General features: G+C 38.5%; 2 protein-coding genes across 7 annotated transcripts in view; one reads left to right on the top strand and one right to left on the bottom strand.

Moving 5' to 3' along the window:
• The window catches only part of YARS1 (tyrosyl-tRNA synthetase 1), a 28,657-nt gene extending 26,328 nt beyond the window's left edge, over positions 1-2,329 (bottom strand). The window contains exon 1 of the mRNA XM_049617560.1: positions 2,117-2,329. Within this exon, the coding sequence (XP_049473517.1) occupies positions 2,117-2,281 (165 nt within the window). The 5' untranslated portion in view covers positions 2,282-2,329. The remainder of the gene's footprint in view (positions 1-2,116) is intronic.
• Positions 1,882-26,137, top strand: part of S100PBP (S100P binding protein) — a 36,003-nt gene continuing 11,747 nt past the window's right edge. Inside the window, exons 1-5 of one of the 6 annotated variants that reach the window (XM_049617565.1) lie at positions 1,882-1,917; positions 8,926-9,143; positions 9,736-10,580; positions 11,226-11,311; positions 13,177-13,280. In XM_049617565.1, the coding sequence (XP_049473522.1) occupies positions 9,738-10,580; positions 11,226-11,311; positions 13,177-13,280 (1,033 nt within the window). In that variant the 5' untranslated portion in view covers positions 1,882-1,917; positions 8,926-9,143; positions 9,736-9,737. The other 5 variants (XM_049617563.1, XM_049617562.1, XM_049617561.1 and 2 more) reach the window with 5 other exon arrangements.

The following is a 26,137-nucleotide window of genomic DNA, read 5'->3' as shown; positions in this document are numbered from 1 at the left end:
TTTCATTTATAGTTTCACCCCAGCGCAGTAAATGGTAACTATCATTCACCAAGTTGCCTAAGTTACCCCAAAGCTCCTAAATCCTCCTCCTCTCTGCCTCCATCGAACTTCCCTGGTCTAGGCCATCAGCTCATACCAGGACTATTGTAAATAGCTTTCTAACAGCTTGCTCTCTCCAGCCCATGTTCCAGAAAGCAGCCAGAGAGATCTTTAAAACTCAAAACTTGATTAACTTGTTCACCTATTTAGATACTGTAATGATTTCCTTTTGCCCTAAGACAGTATTGGAAAAATCCTTATAGGTCAATATGCTGCTAATAAAAGAGATCTTAGTGTCTCTTCAAGGGATGGTTTGGGGAGGCTGTTGGAAGCCATGAAAGACAAAAACTGTTTTGCTGGTTTGAATCACCTGTTAGCAGGACTTATTAAAATCCTGTTTCAAGGTGGCTGGATGGTGGATCCTGCATTCTCCAAGCCCCTGACTATTTGGAGCTCTGCTTTGGGCTCTGTGCTCCACAAGGAGAGTTCTTGCCACAAGGTCATATTACTTACTCTTGAAAACCTGAGTGAGTCATTGCCATTAGCTCTATTTATGCTTTGTCCCCAACCAGTATTATTTTTTGGAAAGAGACTAGGACAAACGATCTGGCTAAGAGGAAGCATGCAAAAATTACCGATTGAGATCAAGTTACGAGTAGAAAGAACCCAAATGTCCACCAACTGACGAATGGAGAAACAAAATGTGATATATCCACATAATGAAATATTTCTCAGCCGTAATAAGAAAATTCTGATAGGTGTGACAACATGGATGAACTCTGAAAACATGCTAAGTGAAAGAAATGAGACATAAAAAGCCACATATTACATGATCCCATTCATATGGAATGTCCAGAATAGGCAAATTAGAGACGTAAAGTAGATTAGTGTTTCCCTATGGCTGCGGGGAGTGAGAAATGGGCAGTGATTGCCAGTGGGTACAGGTTTTATTTCGGTGATGAAAAAGTTCTGGAATCAGTGGTGATAATTGTACAACCTTGTGACTATACTAAAACCCACTGAATAGTATACTTTAAAAGAATGAATTTTATGGTCTGTGAATTGTATCTCAAAAAAGGTAAAAAACCCCCAAACTGTGGCCGAACCAATGTATCACTGCTCTTAGAATAAACTCCAATTTTAAGCATAACTTGCAAGGCCTTCATAACCTGGTTCCTCCTTACCCCTTCTCAACAAACAAGTAAAATATATAGTACGTCAGATGGTGATAAGTTATATGGAGAAACAACAAAGAAAAAAGCTAGAACAAGAGATGAGACAGTTCTGGTGGTAGGGGGTTTGTTATTTAAATGAAGTGGTCAGGAGAGGCCTTCCTGATAATGTGACAATAGTCAGAGGCCTGAAGGAGGTAAAGAAATGAGCAATATAAATATTTATTAAGGGTTTGATCTGCACTTTGCTTATTCTACTCCTGCGAATTTAGCCTTCTCTCTGAACCAGTGTTCTTTCTCCCCTCTGGGTCTTGACCTGGGTTCCTACCTAAAATGCTCCCCGCCCCGACCCATCCTTCTTCTGGTTAACTTCTACTCCCGCAGTTCCTGGAAACAGCAGGAACAGATGTGGAGTGAAGTGATTTGCATCGCCAAGGCGCAGTTCAGAGATCACTTCCTCAGCCTTCCCTGACACTCCCCCAGCCCTCTCCCCTAAATTCCTCCCAAAGCTCCACGGATAGGACTTGGCAGTCCTTGTTTCAACTGTAACTAAGTGCCTGAATTATGGGTTATTCTTAACGTCTGATTCCCTCCAGACAAGCCCCGGGAGGGCAGGGCCCTGACGTATCGCCTGGCACATAATAGGGTGGGTGGGGTGGCAGTCCTAGATTCAAAGCTTGGCTCAATACAAGGTGACTGCACACAGGTGAGCCCACTGTCATTTCTGTGGGACCCAGATGACTGCTGCTTGACTGAACGACTGACCGACCAACCAGCAGGCTCTCTGAATTGCCTCGGTGCGGAGCCCCCGACCCCACACAGTTAGGACCCTGTAGTGGCACTCAGGGTCACTGGACCTCGAGCCCCCAGTCCTTGACAGCGCATTTCCAACCCCGAGGCCCTACCTGCAGGTTCCGGGTGATAAGGTGCAGCTTCTCTTCAGGGCTCGGAGCGTCCCCCATGGCACCGTCGCCCCTGCTTCCCGCGCTCAGGCCGGCACCGCGCCGCTTCCTCGGTCGCCGCCGCCGCCGCGTGCCGGGAAGTGGCACGCGGGCCCAGTTAGGTTGCATCAGCTGAGCTCGTCGCTCGGCTTGCTCGGCCTGGACCCTTCGCCTGAGAGCGGCCAGGGAGGAGTCAGGAGCAGCTGAGAGTCGAGCGGGTCGATGAGACGAGAAGGGGAGGAGCCAGTAGGCAGGATAGGCGGTACGGGGGCGGGGTCGCCGCGCCTGCGCGGGGCACAACCCCCTGAGGGGCGGGGCGGATTCCTGCCAATCACTGCCTGTTTGCCCTCCCCCTTGCGCTGGCCCGGTTGGCTAGGGGTGGGGGAGGTCGGGGAGGGGGCGATAAAATGGCGCAGGGGGCGGAGTGAGGCGCAGTCGTTCGCACAGGCTTCGGCCCCGCTTCCGGAGGTGAAGAGCAGGAGGGATGAAGGGGTCAGCGTTCCCGGCTGGGAGGGGGGATGGGGGCGCCTGTTGCTTCTCCAGGGGGCCGTACATGTCTGTCCACCCTGTTGAAGGGTTGGGAGGCCTTCGCCCTGCTGGGAAAGGGCTCGTTGTCGTTCCTGAGGTGATGGCGGCGGGAGGGGGAGTGTCCCTGCGCCCCACCTCCACGTCGGCTGGCGACAGATGCCCCTCACCCTGCTGAGGAAGAGGGAGGCTTGTTGGGTCACCTGCGAGACGGAGAGCGCCGTCCGTCTCCCTGCCCAGTGGGGGTGGGAGGATGGGTGTGTTAGGTGGGTTGGGGGTGCTGCTGCTCCATGCCCCACTTGGGGGGCTGTTGCTAGGGAGAAGATCGTGGTCTTACAGCAGCGCCTTAAGGGCGGAGGAGAGGATGACCCACCCCTAGGGCTGGCGGGGCCTGGGTCCCGCGGAAGTGTGGGTGTGGGTGGTCACTATCAGGGTGAGGGGTGCACCACCGAGGCCTGCGGGGGAGGTCGGTTTGGCCCCTCCGGGGGGAGGGGCGCGGAGCAAGCCCGCGCTTCTCCCGCCTTCCACCGGGAGGCGGGAGTTTCTTGGTGTTTTCGGGGGAGGGAAGAAGGGAAGAGAGAAGGCCCAGCCCCAAGGGCGATGCTGTGCTGGGGCCGTTGCATTCGTAAGGAAGAGCAGGGGGAGCCCAAGTAGTGTCCTACGAAGGGTGGACTTGGGCCCGGAGGGGTTCTCGGGACTGGTGGTGTTACCAGTTCTTTCTTGGGCGGAGGGAGGGCAGTTGGCACCGCAGCGGGGGCCCCTGAGAAGGGAAAGAAGTGATTGCATTGCTCACCTGCTGCCCCACCCTGATCTCCAGTTTCTTCTGGATTTGTTAGAGGCTGCGATCTTTGGCAATCCTGCCTAAATTAGTTTAAAAACATTTTCTTCTAAAGAAGACACCTGTTGCTGCATTTTTTTAATATTTAGTTTTTATGCCCCTGTGGGATGAGAGTCCTGGAATCCATATCTAGTGAAATGTTAACCTAAAGCAGAGATTTCCAGCCCTAGGTTGTTTTTCTGTCCTACGGTGTTTCCAGTTACTTCAAAGGAAGTTGCAGAATTCTTACAGATAATTTCAGTTCACTTTGATTTTGTTTAAATGTTATGCCCATTTTATAGAGCGATAAAGCCTAGTGAGTGTCTTTTGTGCTTCGTGCCTCACATGTATTGCATATGGGAAAGGTTGGAAATCAAAGGCATGTCCCTTGGAAATATTCTTTGCTCTTGGCCATAGCTTGGTAATGGTCTTGGTTTTAGAACCTTGAAAGAGGGATATGGGGTTGTGTCTGGTGTTGCAGTTTTAGTGGCCTGAATAAAATAATGCTTTGTGCTTTAAGGCAATAGGTTTTCTTAGGTACGATAAAAATAGAAAGGGAACCAGTTTCTGAGGTTGCAGCTAGGTGGTTAGAGAACAGAGCGAGGGGGTGGTAAACTGAAGTGTGAAGAGGGGGTGGACAGGTGAGAGAGACATGGAAGGACAGAATAGGGTCACAGAAGGGATGGGGAGCAGAGGAATAAGAGACAGACTTGGAGATGGGAAAAATACTCTTCCCTTAAAAATAAAGAGATCTCGTTTTAGGTGGCAGTTACAAAGCAAGTGCCAAGAAAGTCAGGTAATGGTAGAATGGCAGACAGAGAAGTACTAAGGCCGTCTTGTGGAACTTCATTTTAGAACTTAATTTTATCTGAGTTTTTTTTTTTCCCCACCTCTTGCAAATTCATTAAATACCAACTTTCATTAGTATAGGGCTTTTAGGTTTAGAGTGCTTTCATAAACATCCCCTCATTTGATCTTCATAATCGGTGTTTGAAGTTAACAGTGTATAATTATCCCCCATTTTTCAGATGAGTGTTCTCCTCTGTATTGAGGTTCAGAGACTTTCAGTGACTTGCAGAGGTCTCTGAATTTTAGTGCAGTTCCTCTATATAAGACACTTTAGTAACCATTAATTTGCAGGATTTGCCTGATATTTCAGACGTGCACACAGCCTGGTCTTTAATTAATTCAGTGGCAATATGGTTGAATGCTGGGTTAAACTAGAAGAGATTAGAGTATACTGGATAATTTCTTAACAAGCAAGGACCTAGGGGGAGTTCTCTATTAGATTAGCACTCTTTCCTACCATTTCTATGCTTCCTTAAGATTCTCTAGGGGTCAGGGAGGTGATGATGTGGGATGAAATGAAACTATAGCCACTACTTATTTAGCTTTTCCATTGTGCTTGTATTGTGCTAAGTGCTCTATGTTCACGGTCTCATTTAATTCTGGCAACAACACTATGAGGTAGCTACTGTGATGGTCTCTATTGTACAGAAGAGGACATTTGAAACTTCAGAATGTAATCATTGTCTTTCTCCACTGGCTTCTTAATTTAGAAATATTTTTATTCAATATTTTAAGCATATGAAATTTGTAGGAAGTAACAAAATAATACCATTATGCACACCATTCAGCTTTATCTTTCTTATTGATGTAGGCAAGCTGAATCTGAGGACTCAGAGGGGTCTGAGGCTCAAGAGAGTCCTTGGCTTAGTTCAGGATAGAAATCAAATGTGAGCCAGGAGGAAGTGAGAACAGAGTTCATTGAATAGTGTAAGTGAGAGAGTATAGCAGATGGAGTGTCTGGGAGACTTGGAAAAGGAAAAGTGAGTCTCTCTGTCACTTGGGGTTATGAGTTTATATTGGAAGGGGGTCCAGGGTGCATGTTCTTTCAAGAACCCAACGTAGCCTCTGATCAAAAGTGAGTGTCAGGAGAACAATAGGTGTTATTCCATAAATTACCAAAGGGAGGGGGTATTGATGCCAGTGTTGGCCAAGGTTTGGAGCTAATGTCCTGGAACATGTTTGGGATCCAGTTGTCTTAGATGTTATCAGGTGTTTCAGGGCCTAGGATGGAACTTAGAGGAATGATTAACTTTCTTGCCTCCCCCTTGGAATGGGAACATAGCTTCCTTTATTTTACTTTCATTATGTTGCCATATTTTTTTAAGTAGTTTCTACACACCCAACATGGGGCTCGAATTCATGACCCCAAGATCAAGAGTCTCAAGGTCTACTGACTGAGCCAGCCAGGCACCCTTCGCCATATTTCTTGGAGGTCTTTTTGTTATTTATTTATTTATTTATCTATCTATCTATCTATTTATTTTTTAAGAAGTAAAACATTACAGATAGAATTGAAGGTACTCATGCCCCCTTGACCTTCCTCTTCCCTCTCTACCACCAGAAGTAACCACTATCCTGAATTTTGTGCTTCCTAGTCCCATGCATATTTTTATAATTTAATGATATATGTGTGTATCCATACACTATCTGGTATTGTTTCTTTAACAAATTGCAAGGAAAAAAAGATGGGGAACCTATAGATTAAAATATAAAACATGTCAGCCAGTGGCAGTGTGTGGACTTATATGGAAACCGATTTTTTTCAATCTTAAAAAATAAGACATTTATAAAATAATTGGAAACCTGAACCATGTATTTTATGATAAGGAATTCCTGTTAGTTACAGATGAAATGATGTGATGCCTGGGATTTGCTTCAAAAGAATCCAGTAAAGGGGGGAAGTGGATGAGACAAGATTTACTATGGGCTGATAGTTGTTGGGGCTGAGTGGTGGATCTATGAGAGTTTGTTATACTGCTGTGATTTTTGTATATGTTTTAAGTTATGTATAATAAAAAGAATTTTTAATGAGGAAATAAAATTGTGGAGAGAATGATTTGTGCAAGTTAAAAATTATCTGTATATTGTATTGTTTTGCATAATTTTGCTCCCAAACCTATTGGAACATTCTCTGAAAGAAACTCAGAAGAGCCAGCTCTGTGCTTCTGGATGTCATGTAGTATAGGGATTGATGTTTTCAGTTCTTGTGAAGGATATTGATCCTATGTGTGCACAGTAAAGTTTGCCAATAACCATGATTTTCTTCCAGTGAGGTTTGGCTGCATTCAGGAGTATTTCTCATGTTCTTCTATTCTACCTGGGAAGTCCGGGGAAGCCTGTGTTTAATAAAGTGGCTTAAGTTATTTTTGCTGAGGGATTAAAAGCCCTCTTCAGTATCTTTATCTTTCATAGTATGTTAGAGAGTGTGAAATTGGAAAGCTCTGCCATTTGCTGACTGACCCTGGGCAAATCTCTGACAGGGGTAGCAGAAAAAAGCATTACCTTTGGAATTGGATCTGGGTTTAGATCCTTGTTCTAGCATTACTAGCTCTGTGTGCTTGGTTAAGTTACTTCCTGCCATTTTTTTTTTTTTTTTTAAGATTTTATTTTTTAATCTCTGCACCCAGCATAGGGCTGGAACTCACGACCCTGAGATCAGGAGCCACATGCTTTACAGACTAAGCCATCCAGGCACCCCTCTTAATGCTTCTTAACCTGAGTTTCCTAAGAGTGAACATTTATTGAACTCTTCATTTGGGCAAGCCAACTGCTTGAACTAGACCTTTTGGAAGAAGTTTGAATGAGAATGGAGATAGTGGCTTAGAAAGGGCTTCTCAGAAATAAAGCTGCTTAACCCGGTGCCTATGATACTTGTGCTTTACACCTACAAACTTTACATCTAAACTTTTTCTTACTGCTGCCTAAAGAAATAATATAAAATAACCCAGTCACTGTGCAGAGAAATTACTTTTTCTTCATAGAGGCACCTGTTTCAGTGCCTGCAGTGCCTGGAACTCTCTCACAACAATGCTGGAATATTGGTAAAATAAGATAAAAAGTCTCAGCAGCCCTAAGTTTAAATGCAACAGAAAGCTTAGTTTATTTGGTAAGGTCTATATTGCAGAGTTATGTTGAGTTAAATTAGAAGTCGTAAAATGTGTCTCGTAGTGACTGGTTTATAATAGGTACTTAATATTTCTTTTTGTCCCATCTCATTTATAAGATGGGTAAGTTTAAGTTCCTTCTTTAAATTTTTTTAAATTTATTTTACCCCTAGTTTTGTTGAGATACAATTGACATATAGCACTGTATTAGTTTAAGGCATACAACATAATGATGTATGTACATAATACTAAATGATTACCACAGTAAGAGTAGTTAACACATACCAACTCACATAGTTATAAATTTTTCCTTGTGATGAGAACTTTTAAGATCTGTCTCAAGCAACTTTCAAATATAAAAATACAGTATGGTTAACTATAGTCAATATGTTATACATTATATAAATCCTTTCTAATGCTAGTGTTCTGTAATACCTCTCTTTTTCTTCTCTTTCTCTAGTACTTTATTATTCATACCATTTTATATTTTCTGATATTAGTGCATAACTTTCAATGTTGTCTTCCTACCAAGGTAGGAAACTGTATCTTTGTTTTTAAGAAGTCATATAGAAACATGTCTTGCTCAGTATTGTGTGATGATAGTAGCTCAGAGAATGGTTTTCTGAAAGAGTGCATGAACTAGAGCTAAAATTCAGAGTGTGAAGGAAAAGTGGGGTGGGGGAAAATCACAGTTAAAAGGCTAGCAGGGAGTTTTCGAAATTATTTGAGTTTAGTGTATAAGCATTTCTTAATAGCTTCTCAGATGTTGACGTGATGTGTGAAATACAAGCTTTCATTACCTTTACCATCTAGAAAATAATTTCGATTAAGTCCATCACTGTGTAAAAGCTAGGTTTTGATTACATCAGTAATATACAAATATTCAAGTAGAATAGTTGACATTATTCAGAATGACACTGAAGTCTTCCCTTGAGATCTCTTGGTCCCATCATAGGTTATAACAGTCATCAGTTTTATATTTTTCTGGATCTGTTCTTTGCATTTATATATAAACTGAAAATGAGACGTTGGTATGTGTGATCATGATGAACTTCTAGATCTTGGTGGAATCTTAGACATTGCCTAGTCTGCCTTCCCACCCCTTTCCCATTTTATAAATGAGACAAATCCAGGGATTTAGTGACTTGCCCAAATTATTACAGCTGGTTAGTGACAGAACCAGGACTATAAGCAAGGTCTCAAGACTCCCAAGCCAGTATTCATCTTACGGGAGCAAATGATAATTCTCAAGAAAGAACAAATTGTTGGGAGGAACAAAACTAGTTCCTTAGTTGCATAATTTTCCCTCTAAAGATTTTTCTTTGATGTTCTTGACTCAAAATCCAACTTTCTGGTATTTAAAAAAAATCAAGATCAAAATTAATAGGTGGAGCACCTTAAAGCATAATACAGTTGACTTTGTAATTAGCAGAGTTGAAAGTGATGAGAAGATCCTCTAATTTTCTTTGTGCCTGCAGGAAGGTGGGAGTCAATCATTTTGACAAGTCTCCTGAAAGGAACAGCTAGCAGGAGCTGAAACCTTTTTCCATTTGGTCTCGTGGCAAAGAGATCACGCCAGCAGCTCCACACAGTATGGAAGACAATTCTTGTATTCTTAAAGTTTTTTTTTAAACTTTAAAAGTTATACGTGTTTGTTTTTTCAAAGTGTAAACTGAAAGTCCAAGCATTTTACACAGTATGTATTTGTTTTCCTTCTACATTGTGGATATTATTCCATGCTAGTATATAGTGATCTATTTCATTGTGTTTTTAAATAGTTGTAAAGTATCCCATAGAATGAGTGTACCATGATTCCACTAAATAGTTCCGGTCATGGACATTAAGGTTCTCTCCAATATTTGGCTATTTTGAATAATTCTGCTTTGAACATCCTTATAAATGTATCGATGTGCATTTGTATAGGTACTACTGTAGGAAAAATTGCCAGAAGTAAAATTGTGGGGTCAAATGGTATTGCAAATTACTCTCCACAAAATATTGTGCTGACTTAATACTCATTCTGATTGTGAGAGCGCTTGTTTCCTACATCCTTACCAACTTAGATATTGTGACATCTTAATTTTTACTATTTTGTTAGGAAAAAAAGCATGTCACTGTTCGAATGTGTATTTCCATGATTCTGGTAAGGTTAAATATCTTAAAATTCTTTCTCATGTTCTAAGTCATGGTGCAAAGAATTTGAAATATTAGGATACTACCACTCTATAAAACAGAAGTTGATATAGGGATTTCCTGTACCTCGGTGAAACTGTTTCTTATTTTTCCAGATATGACGTGCTCACTAGTCTCCTCTGAACAGTCTTCTGGGACTTCTCTCTTGCCTAAAGACAATGCCCCATTTTCATGGGGTTCCTCGGATGAGGATGGATTGGATGACTCCTTGCTGGATCTGTCTGAGGGAGAAGAAGATGATGGCCATTTCAGTTTCACAGAGGAAGATATTCAGGAGCTCTTGAAGGATGATGACCTATCAAATGAGCACTTTTCTTGGGGAGGAGGGTTGCTTAAAGATGACAGCAGTCACGTTGAGAGGGGAGGGAAAGGGGATCAAATTCTATTTGATACTTCCCAAGAGAAAAATTCATCATACACCTTGGGACCAGTAGCTGAGACCCCTGGCCTCTTAAAACTACCTCAACTAAGTACATCAGTTGGTCATGGCCCAACTCCTACTAAACCGTTAAACAGACACTTTGCACTAGAAAAGAATCTTGTAAAAGTAACAGTTGCACCATTTAATCCAACAGTTTGTGATGCTGTGCTTGATAAGGACAAGACTGATTTATCCAAAGATCTTGAAAAGCCCTCCTCCCTTGGGGAAGAGATGAGAGAAGATGGTCTTAGCCCAAATGAGAGCAAACTCTGCACTGAGTCTGAAGGGATCAGTCCCAATAATTCTGCTTGGGATATGCCCCCGCTCTCTTCTCCAGACAGTAACTTTCAGCAAACTGTGTCTGATAAAAATATGCCTGACAGTAAGAAACCTACACCTGTATTCTCTCAGATCTTGGACAATTCAGAGACTCCTCATTTGGGGTCATCCTGGAAAAATGGATCACATAAATCAAATTGTGAAATGACGTTTCCAGTTGTTTCCAGTTCATCAAACAAAGTACGTATATTTTTTCAAGGTAAAGAGAAAAAGTATTTTCATTCACAAGCTGTATAGCAAAGCTTTGTATTCATCAAATAAATTGGGATTTGAACCCTGACTAGAACTGTCACCTTGGGAAAATTATTTAGCCTCTGTTCTCTCATATTTCTTATCTATAAATTGGACTAAATAATACTTCACACATATATGGTAAGGATTAATGAAATAATGTCTATATGGTAACTGGTATATAATATTAAATTGCTATTATTGGCTAATTACTAAGATAATGATGATATTACTATTATTTTTCCTTTTTTGGGGGTTTTAACCCTAAGTCTCAATCTCGGGTTGCTATGCTAAATGAGATACAACACCTGATCAGCCACTGAAGAGCTAAAAAATCTTCGACAATTTACCTAACCTCTTTAAGCCTGATTCCCTGTCAAATGGGCATACAACTTAGGGTTTCTTTCTTTTCCTTAAAATTAGTTATTATCTCATTTAAGGCATCTGCTATAGTGCCTGTTACACAGTAGGGTACAGGAATATGCCTTTGTAGCCTATAGTTTAAGAATATGTCTGTAAATGGTGTTTTCAGTTTTTTTTGTTTTGTTTTGTTTTGTTTTTTTTATGACTATCTTCTGCTTTGAATGAAAGCAGAATGTTCTTGACAAGGATTCTGGGAAGCTGAAAGTCAACGAGAGAAGACTAGGCAAAGTCATACCTGTTCTGCAAGCCAAAAGAAGGTAACAGTATGATAATATTCTGGTTTCTGTTGGTTCTCTTCAATTTCTGTCTTCCGCTCCTCCATTTCCCCTTAATGTGGAATAAAACCACGCACCAGGAGTAAGCATACTTTAAGTTCTGGGACCACTAACGTGTAGTTGTCTAACCTTGGGCAAGTCAAATAATCTATGTTTATTTGTCAACAAAATGAGGCTAATGATGCCTTCCCTGCTGTTTCTCAGTTATTTTGAAGAGTCAGAAAGACCTATTAGTGAAAATACTGTATAAATGTAAGATTTCTTTTCCTGTGTATGGGGAAGCCTGGTCACAGATATGATAGGAAGTTAGAATAATTTGAACACAAACGTTAAAATACAACTATGTAGAAGATCATTTAGTCATCTCTTCCAACTTGAATGCAGCTGTCCTTGAGGGAAAATTCTAGTAGAGGTTGCAGATTTGGGTCACTTTACAATCTGTTCTCTTGTTGCCAGGAGATGGCAGTGTCTCTACATGGGCCTTTCCAATTAGCAGAGCTTTTTTTTTTTTTTTTTTTTAATGTTTATTTATTTTTGAGAGAGAGGGAGACAGAGTGTGAACAGGCGAAGGGCAGAGAGAGAGAGGGAGACACAGAATCGAAGCAGGCTCCAGGCTCCAAGCTGTCAGCACAGAGCCCGACGCGGGGCTTAAACCCACGAACTGTGAGATGGTGACCTGAGCCGAAGTCGGATGCTTAACCGACTGAGCCACCCAGGCGCCCTATAGCAGAGCTATTTTTTAGGTTGAGTCAGATTGACTTCCCTACAAAGGGATTAAAAAAATTTTTTTTATTACACAGATATTATATTTATTTTGCTTTAAATTTTTTTTTTTAATTTTTTTTTTTTTCAACGTTTTTTATTTATTTTTGGGACAGAGAGAGACAGAGCATGAATGGGGGAGGGGCAGAGAGAGAGGGAGACACAGAATCGGAAACAGGCTCCAGGCTCCGAGCCATCAGCCCAGAGCCTGACGCGGGGCTCGAACTCGCTTTAAATTTTTTTTAAGTTTATTTTGAAAGAGAGAGAGAGAGAGAGAAAGCACACGGGGCAGAGGGAGAGAGAGAATCCCAAGCACTCTGCACCACCAGCACAGAGCCCTATGCAGGGCTCAAACCCACAAACCACTAGACCATGACCTGACCTGAAGTCAAGAGTCGGAAGCTTAACCAAATGAGCCACCCAGGCTCTCCTCTGCTTTAAATTCTTTTTAATGTATTAGAAATAAGGCTAAAGTTTCCTTTGACTTCTATCCTTAATCCCAGTTTTTTTGTTTGTTTTGTTTTCTTTGCACAATTGAGGGAAACTTGGTGAATTACTTACAGTGGAAGTTATACCAAAGAGCCAAGTCAGGCTACTTAGAACAGTTATGAATTTATTATCTCCATATTCTAATCCACTGACTCCATAGTACAGTGCAAACAGGATGAGCAAGGGCCAAAAATTGTTCTTGCCAAGGTCACCAGTATTCTAACTGCCACACCCAGCTGGTTCTTTTTGGTCTTTATCTCTGAGTTTTTCTGTGGCTCTGTGAAGTTATTTCTTGATTAACCTTGAGTTACTCAACAAGTGCTTACTTTCTCTGGGGACTGGATAATCTTCACTTTCCTATGCCTTGTTAACAGGAGGTTGTATCTGTTTCTCATCTTCCTTTTTTTCTCAACTCCATACTTGATTTCAGCTTTATAGTATGTGACTAACACTGTCTTCTGTCACTGGATCTTAAAGAGTATTTTGCCTCTGAAAGTTAGTTGTTCTAACTGATCGGCAATATATGACTTCTCTCTATAAACACTACACTCATGGTTCTAATGGGCTGTTTTTCCTCCCGGTTTGCTTTGTTCAAGGACTAATGTTCCGACGTTTTCACAATCAGATCTAGAAAAGCAGAAGCAAAGTTATCTCAAGGAAGTCATTGCTCATATAGAACACCCAAAGGACACTAACCAAGGTAACATGGTAACCAGAGAATGGCATGTAAAAGATGTGATGGGACTTCTTTTTTTTTTTCCAGTGTAATATAGATTAAACTGGGAGATTATTTTGAATTTTCTAAAATTGATGAGAAAGATAACTTCTTTACCCAAAGATTTTTACTTTAAAAGATTGCCTAACCAAATAATTCCCCAAGTGGTTTGGCTAACCTGTATTAGAGAGGGGTCCAAGGAGACTCATACCACTATGTGAAGAGTGCGTCTTCCATGGCTGAGGGCTGTAACCAGACCTGTAGTTTTCTGATAGGGAATTTTTTTGTCTGAAAAATAGAAGTGGATGACCAAGGGCTGCTTAGTAATCACTAGTGTTTTATATAGAATTATTTATTTTCCCTGTTTCCTTCAGGATTTAAATGTAAAAAGGCAGGCATTTCAAATAATATTCTATATCTGCATTTGAATAAAAGCTCCTAAAAGGTTTTGACTACCTTCCAGATTCTTCAAGCTGAGTTCTCCCTAGTTCATTAAAAGCTATTACAAAGCAAAGTGGCCGGATTCTTTCTCCAGCCCTCAAAAGATATAGGCCCTGTTATCATTCATCCTGGACTAGTAGCTGGTGGGAAAACTCCTAAAGGGAGGGGAACTTGTGGGCTATACTGAAGGGGCTGAGGTTAGAGAGGTACTGATAAAAGTTATCTTCTCCTAAATATCACTCCATATTTGGTCATCCTCAGCTTCTTTCTGTATTCATTTAGCAAATCTTCCTCAAATATTTTCAGTGGTGCTAGGTTTGAAGATTAGGAATTTGAAATGTAAAGAGGACCAACGTAGGGTCCTAGCTTTCTAGGAATTGATAGTCCAGAGAAGGTAAAGATGATTATACCACAATATTGATTAGTGCTCTAAGAGAATTATGTATAACGTGCACTAGGAACAAGGAAGAAGCACTTCTGTTTGTGTTTGGGGAGAGTGGAGGACACCCTAGGTAGGCTCCATGGGGAAAATAATTCTGTTATTCTAAGATCTGTCATAAATTACTAGGAAGAGTTTTAGGAGAATTCTTGACCAAAGACTCGGAGGAGACTACTCCCATCCCTTTTTTTTTTTAAAACAAATCTTTAATTAGTAGTTTTGGAACTGAGGCATCAGCCAGAAGAAGTTTTTTTTCCAGGTCCTTTTATTTTTTCTTCAAAGACTTCATTAAGGAATCAAATACTGCTTGTACTGATGGCTCAGCCCTCTGCTTGTGAGATCTCTTTGTTTGAACTATTTTAAAGTTTTGGTTTTTTTTAAGTTTATTTATTTAGAGAGAGAGAGCAGGGGAGGGGCAGAGAGAGAGAGAGAGGGCGAGAAAGAGACTCTCAAGTAGGCTCCACACCATCAACACAGAGCCCGACGCAGGGCTCAAACTCATGAACTGTGTGATCATGGCATGAGCCAAAATCAAGAGTCAGATGCTTAACCAACTGAGCCACCCACGTGCCCCTTGTTTGAACCATTTTAAAGGTCTGGTGGAACTAGAGACACCCCTCTCCCATCGGCCCAGACCCCCTCGCTGCGGGTCATTAACTGGAAGGGCAGATTGAAAGAAGTTTGTGTGTGTTTAACCTCTGTGGAAGAGACTTGAGCATTGCTTTTCCCTCTGTGAGGTGACTTTCTTTTATGTCCTAGGCAATTCACACTGATGATACCCAATTATATTTCCCTTCTCGTTTGGGACATTTAGAAGAGAAAATTTCACAAGAAAAGCAATGAGCAGCTACTCATGTTACAGCGTCTTTCCAGTCTCTTTCCCACTTAGCAGTTCTTCTCCCACTTTACCATAATAATCTGTATCCCATAAGAAACAGCTAGAATAACATGCATAGGGGAAAGACAGCATACTTTAGTGGTTGAGAGAGTAAAGTCTAATCTAGAGTTAACTTCTGGGTTCATACCCTAACTCCACTGCTTACTGACTCTATGACCTGAACCAATAAAACTCAGTTTTCTCATTTGCAAAATGGGTATAATAATGAGGTTTAGCATATGTGAAAATTCATACTTGTAAGCACAAGTATAATGCATAGAACAGTACCTAGCCACTAACAGTACCTAGCAGCCAACATTTATTGAATACTTGGTATTATTTGCAAGAAAGGGTATCTTTACAAACTGAAGTTTTTATAGGTAAAGTAGTATGATGTCAGGTGTTTGTTTTCAACTCTTAAAAAAAAAGCCAAAACCCTGGAAAATTAGAGGGAACAACTTTTACAAAATGTTGATTAATTAAGCTGAGTGATAGTTATGTGGGGATTCATTATATTTTCTACTTTGTTTTTTGTTAATTTTTTTTGAACCATTCATTTTTGAGAGAGTGGGGGGGGGGGGGGGGGAGGGAGGGGGCGGACAAGAACGTGAAGGAGGCTCCAGGCTCTGAGCCATCAGCACAGAACCCGACACAGTGCTCAAACTCACGGACTGTGAGATCATGACCTGAGCTGAAGTCGGATGCTTAACCAACTGAGCCACCCAGGCGCCCCTGTAGTTTCTACTTTGGTGTGTATTTGAAAATATCCATAATAAAAGGTTATTATTATTATTTTTTAAGTGTGTTTTTTAGGGGATTCTTTTTTGAATTGCCATCATCACCGGTTTTATTCTAAAAATTTCAGAGTCCTCTAGCACTTGCTCCTGCTTTCCAGGAACCCAGTGTGATACCATGTTTTTGTGTTACTTCCCACTGCCCACTACTCATGCGTCCAAAGTTTAAAGATTCTGTGCAAAATTTCAGAGGAGAGTGGGGATATATTTTATTCCTCCTCTATTTATATATGAAGTAAAGAGTAGCCAGAAACAAAAAGAGGAAGCATATAGTGCCTCCTGTCCTTTTTGATATGTTAAGTGCTATTTCACCTTGGAAAAGTGTAACTCTCCAGGTTCTTTATTAGAAACAGAGAAATTAGTAATGTAGTTCCTGTCAATTCAGTTTGAGTTCTCTCCATTGGGTTAATGTTCTTTCACTTTATCAATAATGTGTATGTTATTGACACAGAATATGATAATACAAGTCATCCTTCAACTCCAGTATTCTAATATAAATATAATCTCTTTTTAGTTTAATGCCAGGTGAGTCTTTAATAGCATTTACAAAGAATTACCAACTACTTCCTTCCTGACATTCCAGCTAATGGAAAACTTTATATGGAATTATAAGTTCTTAGAGTAGAAAAGGAGCGTTAAGATCTTCTCTTTAATCTCCTAACATATAAATCTGTTCTATATATCTTTGCCAAGTGACCATTCAGCTTTTGCTTAGAATTCTAATAACACAAAACTCATTAACTCATGAAGCAGGCCATTCATTGTTTAAAAAATTCTGATTGTTAGAAAGTTATTCCTTACACTGAGACAAACTCTACTTCCCTATAGTTTCCAGTGGTAGTTCCTAGTTGTGCCCTCTGGGATCACAAAAAATAACGATTCTCTTCCATATACTTAATGTCTTCTAAGGACCTTTTCATGTTAATTATCTCAAATTAAGATTTTTAATGATTACAAAGTATTATATAATTTATTATTCCATTTGGACAATTAGGTTGTGCCCATTTTCATTAGTAATGCTGCAGTGAACATTCTGGTCAATAAATATTTATGTACAACTCTTATTTCTATAGGATGAATACCTAGAAGTGGAATTGCTGGGTAAAGTATATAAATATTTTAAAAACCTCTGTTACATGTTACCAGATTGTCCTGCCCCCCAAAAAATGTATTAATTTTTATTGTCACCAATTTGATAGGTAAATTTTAACATATTTTGTTTTAATAATTAGTGAGGTTAAACATTTTTTATTTATGTTTATTGGAAATATATACTTAATCATGATTCTTAAAAATCATCTAGTATCTAGTTTATATTCCAGTTTCCCCAGTTGTCCCAAAAATGTCTTCTTGTAAACTGTTCAAACAGGATCGAATCAAGGTTCACGTGTTTAATTATTGTCTCCTTAGTCTCTCTTAATCTAGGTCACTTGTTTTGTAGATTGTCTCACATTCTGAATTGTGTCTGATTGTTTCCCTGTGGTGTCATTTAACTTGTTCCTCTATCCCCTGTATTTCCTATATATTGGAAGTTGGATCTAGAGGAGGGATTAGATTCAGAGTAAGCATTTTTGACTGGTATAATTCATAGGCACTGTTATGTATTCGATCTTTATCAGATTAGGGGACACCACACAGTAACAGGGTGTTCTTTTTTTCTTTTTGGCATGGTGTTCTAATAGTGATGCTAAGTTTGATCACTTTGTTAAAGTGTTAACTGTCATATCTTTCCATTGTAAGGTGCATTTTCCCCTTTGTAATTAGTAAGTCATCTGTGGGTGTTGCTTTGGTAACATTTGAATATCCTGTTCCACAACAATTGTTAATTGTTTTAGTATTCATTGATGATCCTTGTCTAACAGCTACTACACAGAGAATTGCATAGAAAGTATTCATTTTCTAAATAATTTCTAATATAATTTCTTTTGCAATGAATACCTTCCATTCTTCTATAAAGATTTTTTTAGTATCACTATAACCTCATAGGTTCTTAAAAATTAACGTTACAGTGGTCATTATATATAGTCATTACTTTTTAAAATTCTGTTTGTCTCAAGTTTGACCAGTGGGGACTCCTTCCTTCAAGTGGGCTCCTATGTCTTCTGACATGACCCCATTAATCTTTTTTTAAATTATGGTAAGAAAAGTAATATCAATTGACCAATTAAATCATTTTTTTAAGTTTATTTATTTATTTTGAGAGAGAGTTGGGGTGGAGGGGAGAACGTGACCAGGGGAGGGACAGAGAAAGAGAGAGGGAGAGAATCCCAAGCAGGCTCCTCACTGTCAGCATGGAGCCCAATGCTGGGCTTGAACTCAATGAACTGTGAGATCATGACCTGAGCTGAAACCGAGAGTCAGACACAACCATCTGAGCCACCCCAGCACCCCACAATTAAACAGTTTTTAAGTGTGCAGTTCAGTAGTGTCAAGTTTATTCACATTGTTGTGAAACATCTACAGAACTTTCTTATCAAACCCATTATAAAACAACTAGCCTTTTCCCCTTCCCTATAAACCCTGGTAACTGCCATGCTAATTTCTGTTTCTGTGAATTTGCCTATTTTAGATACCTCATATAAGTGGAGTCAGACAGCACTTACCTTTTTGTGATTGGCTTATTTCATTTAGTATAATGTCCTCCGTGGTGTAGCATGTGTCAGAATTTCCTTCCTTCTTATGGCTGAATAATAATCCATTCCATGTATATACCACAGTTTGTTTATCCATTCATCCTTCAATAGACATTTGAGTTGCCTCCATTTCTTGGCTATTGTGAATGCTGCTGCTGTGAACATGGGTGTGCAGATATCTCCTCAAGACCCTGCTTTCAATTCTTTTGGATATGTACCCAGAAGTATTGCTAGATGGTATGGTAGTTCTACTTTGAAGTTTTTGAGGAGCTTCCTTACTGTTTAACATAGTGGTTGTACTATTTTACAGTCCCACCAGTAGTGCACAAGGATTCCAGTTTCTCTGCACTCCCAGCACTTGTTATTTTCTGTTTTCTGGGAGTAGCTGCCCTTATGGTGGTTAAGTATTCATCAGTATTACAACTATGTAAATATTGTTCACTGCAAAGCCAAGCACTATACTATAGTTTCATTTTCTTGAATAATTTATTTTTCTGGAGTAATTCATTCTCTCACTTATTTTTTATTTATTATTTTTTTTAATGTTTATTTTTGACAGAGAGAGAGAGAGTGAGCACAGGCAGGGGAGAGAAGAGGACAAAGGATCCAAAGCAGGCTCTGCGCTAATAGCAGTGAGCCAGATGTGGGGCTTGAACTCATGAACCATGAGATCATGACCTGAGCCAGTCAGATGCTCAAGTGACTGAGCCACCCAGGTGCCCCTACCTCACTTATTTTTTAAACTACAAATTAATTTGTCTTTAATCTTTTTGCAATTTATATCCTTATCTATGTTGTCTGTGTGTCTGGGTTGTGCCCCTCTACAAATGCACAGACATACCTAGTAATCTATCAATTCCTTTAATAATTTTTTCTGGAGACCTTCCTAGAGCCTTGTGTCCTTCTGCTCCAATTTATACTGCTTGTTCTCCAGCTTTGCTGCAGAGCTATCATCCTGGTATTTCTTTTTGCTGCCCTCCTCAGTTGACTCATGTTCCTGGACCCCTATTTCTTCCTCTTGATCTGTTTTGGTGGAGCACATTCTCTGAGAATTTCTAAGAAAGGGTGACATAAATTTGGGTGGCCCTCCGTATCTGAAAACGTCTTTATTGCCATACTTGATTGGTAGTTTGGTAGAGAATTCTAAATTGAAAATCATTTTTATTCAGAATTTTGGAGACCTACATCTAGTCTTCTTGTTAAGAAGTCTTTTATTAATTTAATTTTTATTCCTTTTTGTGTAACTGTCTTTTTCTCTCTGGAAGTTCTTAGGGTCTTCTCTTTATCCATTATATTATGCAAAGTGTTCTACTTGCTGGGATATTTTTTTCTTACTGGCTTTTTTTTTTTTTTTCTAAGTTTATTTTGATAGAGACAAAGACAGCATGAGCAGGGGAGGGGCAGAGAGAGAGGGAAAGAGAGAGAATCGCAAGCAGGCTCTGTGCTGCCAGCAGAGAGCCAGATGCGGGGCTCAAACTGATGAAACTATGAGATCATGACCTGAGTTGAAACTACAAGTCTGGTGCTTAACAGATTGAGCCACCCAGACGCCTCTTGACTTCTTTATTTTTATATTCACATTTATGATTTCTGAGAGCCTTTTCCTGTTTTGTTCCCTTTGCATATTATGTTGTTCTTATTTGTGAACTAATTTCTTATCTCAAGATTTTGTTTCTTTTTTATTATAATTGAAATTTAGTAAACTGCACAAATTTAAAGTATACAACTTGTCGAGTTTTGACATTTGTATACACCCATGAAACTCATGCAATTGAGATAAACATACCACACCCCAAATTGTCTTTGTGTCTCTTTATAGTTCCTCCCTCCTACCTTTCCTTGACTCCTTTATTCCCCAGGCAACCACTGATCTGCTGTCACTATAGTTTGTAATTTCTAGAATTTTATGTAAACGGAATCATATAGTATATACTAGCTTCTTTCTTGAAGCATAATTATTTTGAAATTCATCATTTTGATAGTTTATTCCTATTCATTGCTGAGTAGTATTCCATTATATAAATATACCACAGTTTGTTTATCCATTCACCTATTGATGGGTATTTGGGTTGTTTACAAATTTTGGCTATTACAAATAAAGCTGTTATGAACATTCATGTACAAATCTTTGTATGGATATGCTTTCATTTCTCTTGAGTAAAAATCTAGTGGTAAAATGATTAGATCAGATTGTAGGTGTATGTTTAGCTGTTTTTTGTTTTTGTTTGTTTTAAGAAACTACCAAACTATTTCCCAAAGTGGTTGTACCATTTTATATTCTCACCAGCAGTGTATAAATTCCAGATCCTCCCATATTTACAAAGGATTGTTCATGCTGATATATAGAAATTCAGTTGATTTTTGTACATTGACCTTATATTCTGCAGCTTTGCTAAATTCACTAGTTCGTTTTGGTACCTATTTGGTAAATTGCATCAGTTTCTACATCTGTGATCATGTCATCAGCAAATAAACACATTTTTACTTGCTCCCTTCCAATATGGATGCTTTTTATTGGCTTTTCTTGCCATATTGCACTGGCTAGAACCTCCAGTACAGTGTTTAATACAAGTAGTACAAGCAACTTGTTGCTGATCTTAGGAAGAAGACATTTAGTCTTTCACCATTAATTATTATTTTAGGTTTCTCTTAGATACCCTTTATCAACTTTAGGATGTTCTCTCCTATTTATAGCTCGTTGAGAGTTATATTAGAAATAGATATTGGATTTTATTAAATACTTCCTCTGCATCTGTTGAGATGATCATACAGTGTTGTTGTGGTTTTTAAAGTCCATTAATTGAGAATTGTATTATTTGATTTTCTAATGTTAAGCCAGTTTTGCATTCCTGGTCTTATGCATTCTGCACTTGGTCTTAAGGTGTTATCCTTATAATGACAGCATTGGGTTGATTTGTTAAAATTTTGTTATGAATTTTCATATCTGCCTTAATAAGGGGTATTGTTTTATACTTCTCTATAATCTCTTGATCTGGTCTTGGTATCAGAGTAATGTTGGTCTCAAAGAATGAATTAGGAACTATTTCTACCTCTTCAAATTTTCCAGAAGAGTTTATATAGAAGAAATGGTATCTCTTCCTGGGTGAGCTTTGGTGGTCTTTCAAGGACTTTGACTATTTCATCCGAGTTGTTAAATTTATTAGCAGGAAGTTAATAACATTCCCTCATTAGCCTTTTATATAGTTTTCTTTAGTGATGTCATCCTCCCATTCTTGGTATCAGTAATTGTGTTTTCTCTCTTCTAATCAGTCTGGCTAAAAGTTTATGAACACTATTATGTAATTCCTTCTTTAAAAAAGAATCCAGCTTTTGTTTCACTGATTTTTCTCTATTTTTCTGTTTTCTATTTCATTGATTTCCATTCTGATACTTACTATGTCCTTTTTTCCTGCTTACTTTGGGTTTCATTTGCTCTTTTTCTAGTTTCTTTAGATGGTTGCTAAGACCATCTATTTGAGTCTTTTTTTTTCTAATTTAGTAAGGGATGTTAGGAGTAGGAGAAGATAAACTCATGCAGTCAATCTCTGTTTCTCTGGATGTGTGCCTTGACCTGTGTTTTTAATCAGATTTATTGATCTATACTTTACATGCAATAAAATGCACCCATTTTATAGTGGCTTTTTTTTTAAGTTTATTTATTTATTTATTTAGAGAGAGCAAGTGGGGTAGGGGCAGAAAGAGAGGGAGAGAGAGAATCCCAAGCAAGGCTCCATGCTGCCAGCATGGAGCCCAATGTGGGGCTTGAACTCCCAAACCGTGAGGTCGACCTGAGCCAAAATCCAGAGTTAGGCACTTAACTGACTGAGCCACCCAGGCACCCCTAAAATGCACCCATTTTAAGTGTACTTTTGCTGAACTTTGACAAATTTATGCACCTGTTAAATCATCACAACAATCAAGATTGATAGAACATTCCCACCATCCCCCAAATTTTCCCTGTGCTCCATCTCAGTCATTTTGTCTCTATCCCACTCCTGCACTGGGAAAGCACTGATTTCTTTTTGGTCACTATAATTAGATTTGTCTTTTCTAGAGTTTCGTATAAATGGAATCATGCAGTATGTGCTCTTTTGTGTTTGGCTTCTTTTACTTGGAATAATTTTAAGATATTTATCCATGTTGCTATGTGTATCAGTAGTTCTATACTTTTGCCGTTGAATTTTTCCTTGTATTAATATACTGTAGTTTAATCTAGTCACTTGTTGAAAGACATCTGTGTCTCTAGTTTTTGGCTGTTATGGATAAAGCATCTATGAACAGTCATATATGGGTTTTTGTATGGATATGTGTTTTCATTTCTCCAGGGTAAATGATTAGGAATGGAATTGCTGAGTCATATAGGGTTTGTATAACTTTTGCAAAGTGATCGTACTATTTATTGTAGGTTTTATACTGCAAAGGCTTAAGGGTTTTTTTGTATATGAATATTTAGTTCTAAATTTTTTGAATAGATTATCCTTTCCATGGGTTTCTGAATTCTCTATTTTGTTTGATACATATATATATATATATATATATATATATATATATATATATATATATATGTTTTATGCCAATATTCTACTGTCTTGATTACTATAACTGTAGAGCAAGTCTTGAAATTGCTTAGATTTCTATAATTTTCTTAAAAATTAACTTTAGCTTGTCAGTTTGTTCAAAAACACCTGTTGGGTATTTCATTGGGATTGTGTTGAATCTATAATAGATCAGTTTGGGGAGAACTGACATCATAACAATAGTAAGCCTTCTAACCTGTGAATAGGATATATTTCTCCATTTATTTATGGCCTCTTTAATTTCTGTCAGTAGCTTTTTTTCTGTCAATAACATTTTGTCGTTTTTATTGTACATATTTTGTTAAATTCATCCGTATCCTAATGCTTTTTTATAATGTAATAGATGGTCACCACCATAAGTGTAGTCACCATCTGCCATCATACAGTGTTACTCAATATTATTGACTATATTCTATATGCTGTACTTCTCATCTCCATGAGTTATTTATTTTATAACTGGAAATTTGTACCTCTTAATCTCCTTTATTTCACCCATTTCCCCACCTGCCTTCCTGCTGGCAATTAACAGTTTACTCTCTGTGTTTAAGAGTCTTTTTGAGATTTTTGTTTTGTTTGTTTTGTTTTTAGATTCCATATATAAGTGAACTCATGGTATTTGTCCTCTGACTTATTTTGTTCAGCATTATACCATCTAGGTCTATCTATTTTGTTGCAAATGATAAGATCTCAGTCTTTTTTATGGCTGACTAATATTCCTCTGTGTGTGTGTGTGTGTGTGTGTGTGTGTGTGTGTGTGTGAGAGAGAGACATCTTTTTTTCTAAACTTTTTTTTTAATGTTTATATTTGGAGAGAAAGAGACAGTGTGTGAGCAGGGGAGGGGCAGAGAGGGAGACACAGAATCTGAAGCAGGCTCCAGGCTCTGAGCCGTCAGGACAGAGCCCAATGTGGGGCTCAAACCCACGGACCGTGAGATCATGACCTGAGCCAAAGTCGGACACCCAACACCCCACGTGTGTGACATCTTCTTTATCCATTCATCTATTATAGACAGTTAGTTTGCTTCCATATCTTAGCTATTGTAAATAATGCCACAATAAACATAGGGGTGCATATATCATTTCAAATTGGTGTTTTCATTTTCTTTGGGTAATTACCCAGTTGTGGAATTACTGGGTCATAGGGTATTTCTATTTTTAATTTTTTGAGGAACCTCCATACCATTTCCATAGTGGTTGTACCAATTTACGTTCCTACTAATACTGCACAAAGGTTCCCTATTCTCCACATCCTTGCCAATACTTGTTATTTTTTGTTGTTTTGATACTCACTGGTATGAGGTGATATCTTATTGCGGTTTTGATACTTTTGGTAACTTTTTAATAAATCTCGTAGGATTATCTGTGTTAACATGATAATATCTGCAAATAAGGACAGCTTGTTTCTTCTTTTCCTATCTATATAGGCCTTTTGTTTACTTTTCTTGCCTTATTGCGCTGGCTAGGATCTCTAGTAAATTAACTGTGATATTAGCTGTATATTTATCATAGATACCCTTTGTTCAGGTTTGAGGAAGTTCCCCTTCTATTGGTAGTTTGGTTGAGGAAGTTCCCCTTCTGTTTGTAGTTTGATTGGAGTTTTTATCATGAATGGGTGGTGAATTTTGTTAGTTGAATTTTCTGCATTTATTTAGAAGGTCATATTGGTATTTCTCCTTTTTTCTGTAACATGGTGTATTACATTTATTGATTTTTGACTCTTATGCCAACTTGCATTCCTTGGATAAACTCATTGATCTTCATGAATTATCCTTAATTCAGTTTGCTAATATTTTTAACAGTTTTTACGTCTTGTTAATAAGGAGTATTGGGTTTTAGTTTTTCTTGTATTGTTCTCTAGTTTAAATATTGTGGTAATACTGGCTTCATAAAATGAGTAGGGAAATGTTTTCTCAGTTTATGTAGGATTGGTATCATTTCTTCCTTTAAATGTTTGATAGAATGTATCGGTGAAGCCATCCAACCCTGGAGTTTTCTTTTTAGAAGGTGTCAAAGTACAGCTGTAAAAGATTCAGGGCTTTTCAGAATTTCTTTATCTTTGAGTCCATTTTAAAATTTTGTCTTATAGGGAATTTTATCTAAGTTGATGAGTTTATTGGCATAAAATTATTTATAATGTTTCCCTAAAGATTCCTTTAATTACTGTAGGATCTGTAGTGATGGTCACTGTTTCATTTCTAACATTGGTAATTTATCTTTTTTTTTTTTTTTTTTTTTTTTTTTGGACAATCTAGTTAAAGGTTTGTCAGTTTTACTGATTTTTTTTCCCCCAAAGTAGATTTTTAGTTTCATAGTTCTATATTGGTTTTGGCTATTACATTTAATTTTTTTCTACACTTTGTTGTTTCTTTCCTTCCATTTACTTTGGGTTTAATTTGCTTTTGTTTTCTAGCTTTTTAATGTGGAAGGTTAGATCACTGATCTGAGACCTTTCTATTTTCTGCAAGCATTTAAAGTCATAGGTTTTCCCTTTAAGTGCTACTTAGGTACATCCCACAAATTTTGATATATTTTCATTTTCATTTGGCTCAAAGCAATTTCTAATTTCCCTTGTGATTACTTCTTTGACCTATGGGTAATTAGAAGTGTGTTGCTTAATTTCCACATATTTGGGACTCTTCAGCAATCTTCTTATTTCTAGCTTAATCCCGTTGTGGTCAGAGAATATTCTCAGTATGAGTTCACTTCTTTTAAATATGCCGAGTCTTATTTTTATAGCCCACCATATGGTCTGTTTTGGTGAATGTTCCCTGTGCACTTGAAAATATATATTTCTGATGTTGGTGGAGTGTTCTATACATTTTAGTACGGTTTTGTTAGTTGCTGGTGGTGTTCAATTATATATCCTTACAGATTTTCTTACTAAAAGGAGTGTTTAAATACCTCCAACTCTAATTGTGGATTTTCATGTTTTTCCTTTCAGTTCTGTCAGTTTTTGCCTTGTGTGTTTTGAATCTCTGCTATTGGATGCATACGCTTATAGGAATATTACACGTCTTGATAAATTGACACCTTTATCATTATGAACTTTTTTTTTTTTACTCTTAGCAACATTCAGTACTT

Source organism: Panthera uncia, assembly GCF_023721935.1.
Source record: "Panthera uncia isolate 11264 chromosome C1 unlocalized genomic scaffold, Puncia_PCG_1.0 HiC_scaffold_4, whole genome shotgun sequence".
NCBI classification, from domain to species: Eukaryota; Metazoa; Chordata; class Mammalia; order Carnivora; family Felidae; genus Panthera; species Panthera uncia.
Note: the sequence above shows the minus strand (reverse complement) of the source record. Positions and strands in the feature narration are given on the sequence as shown.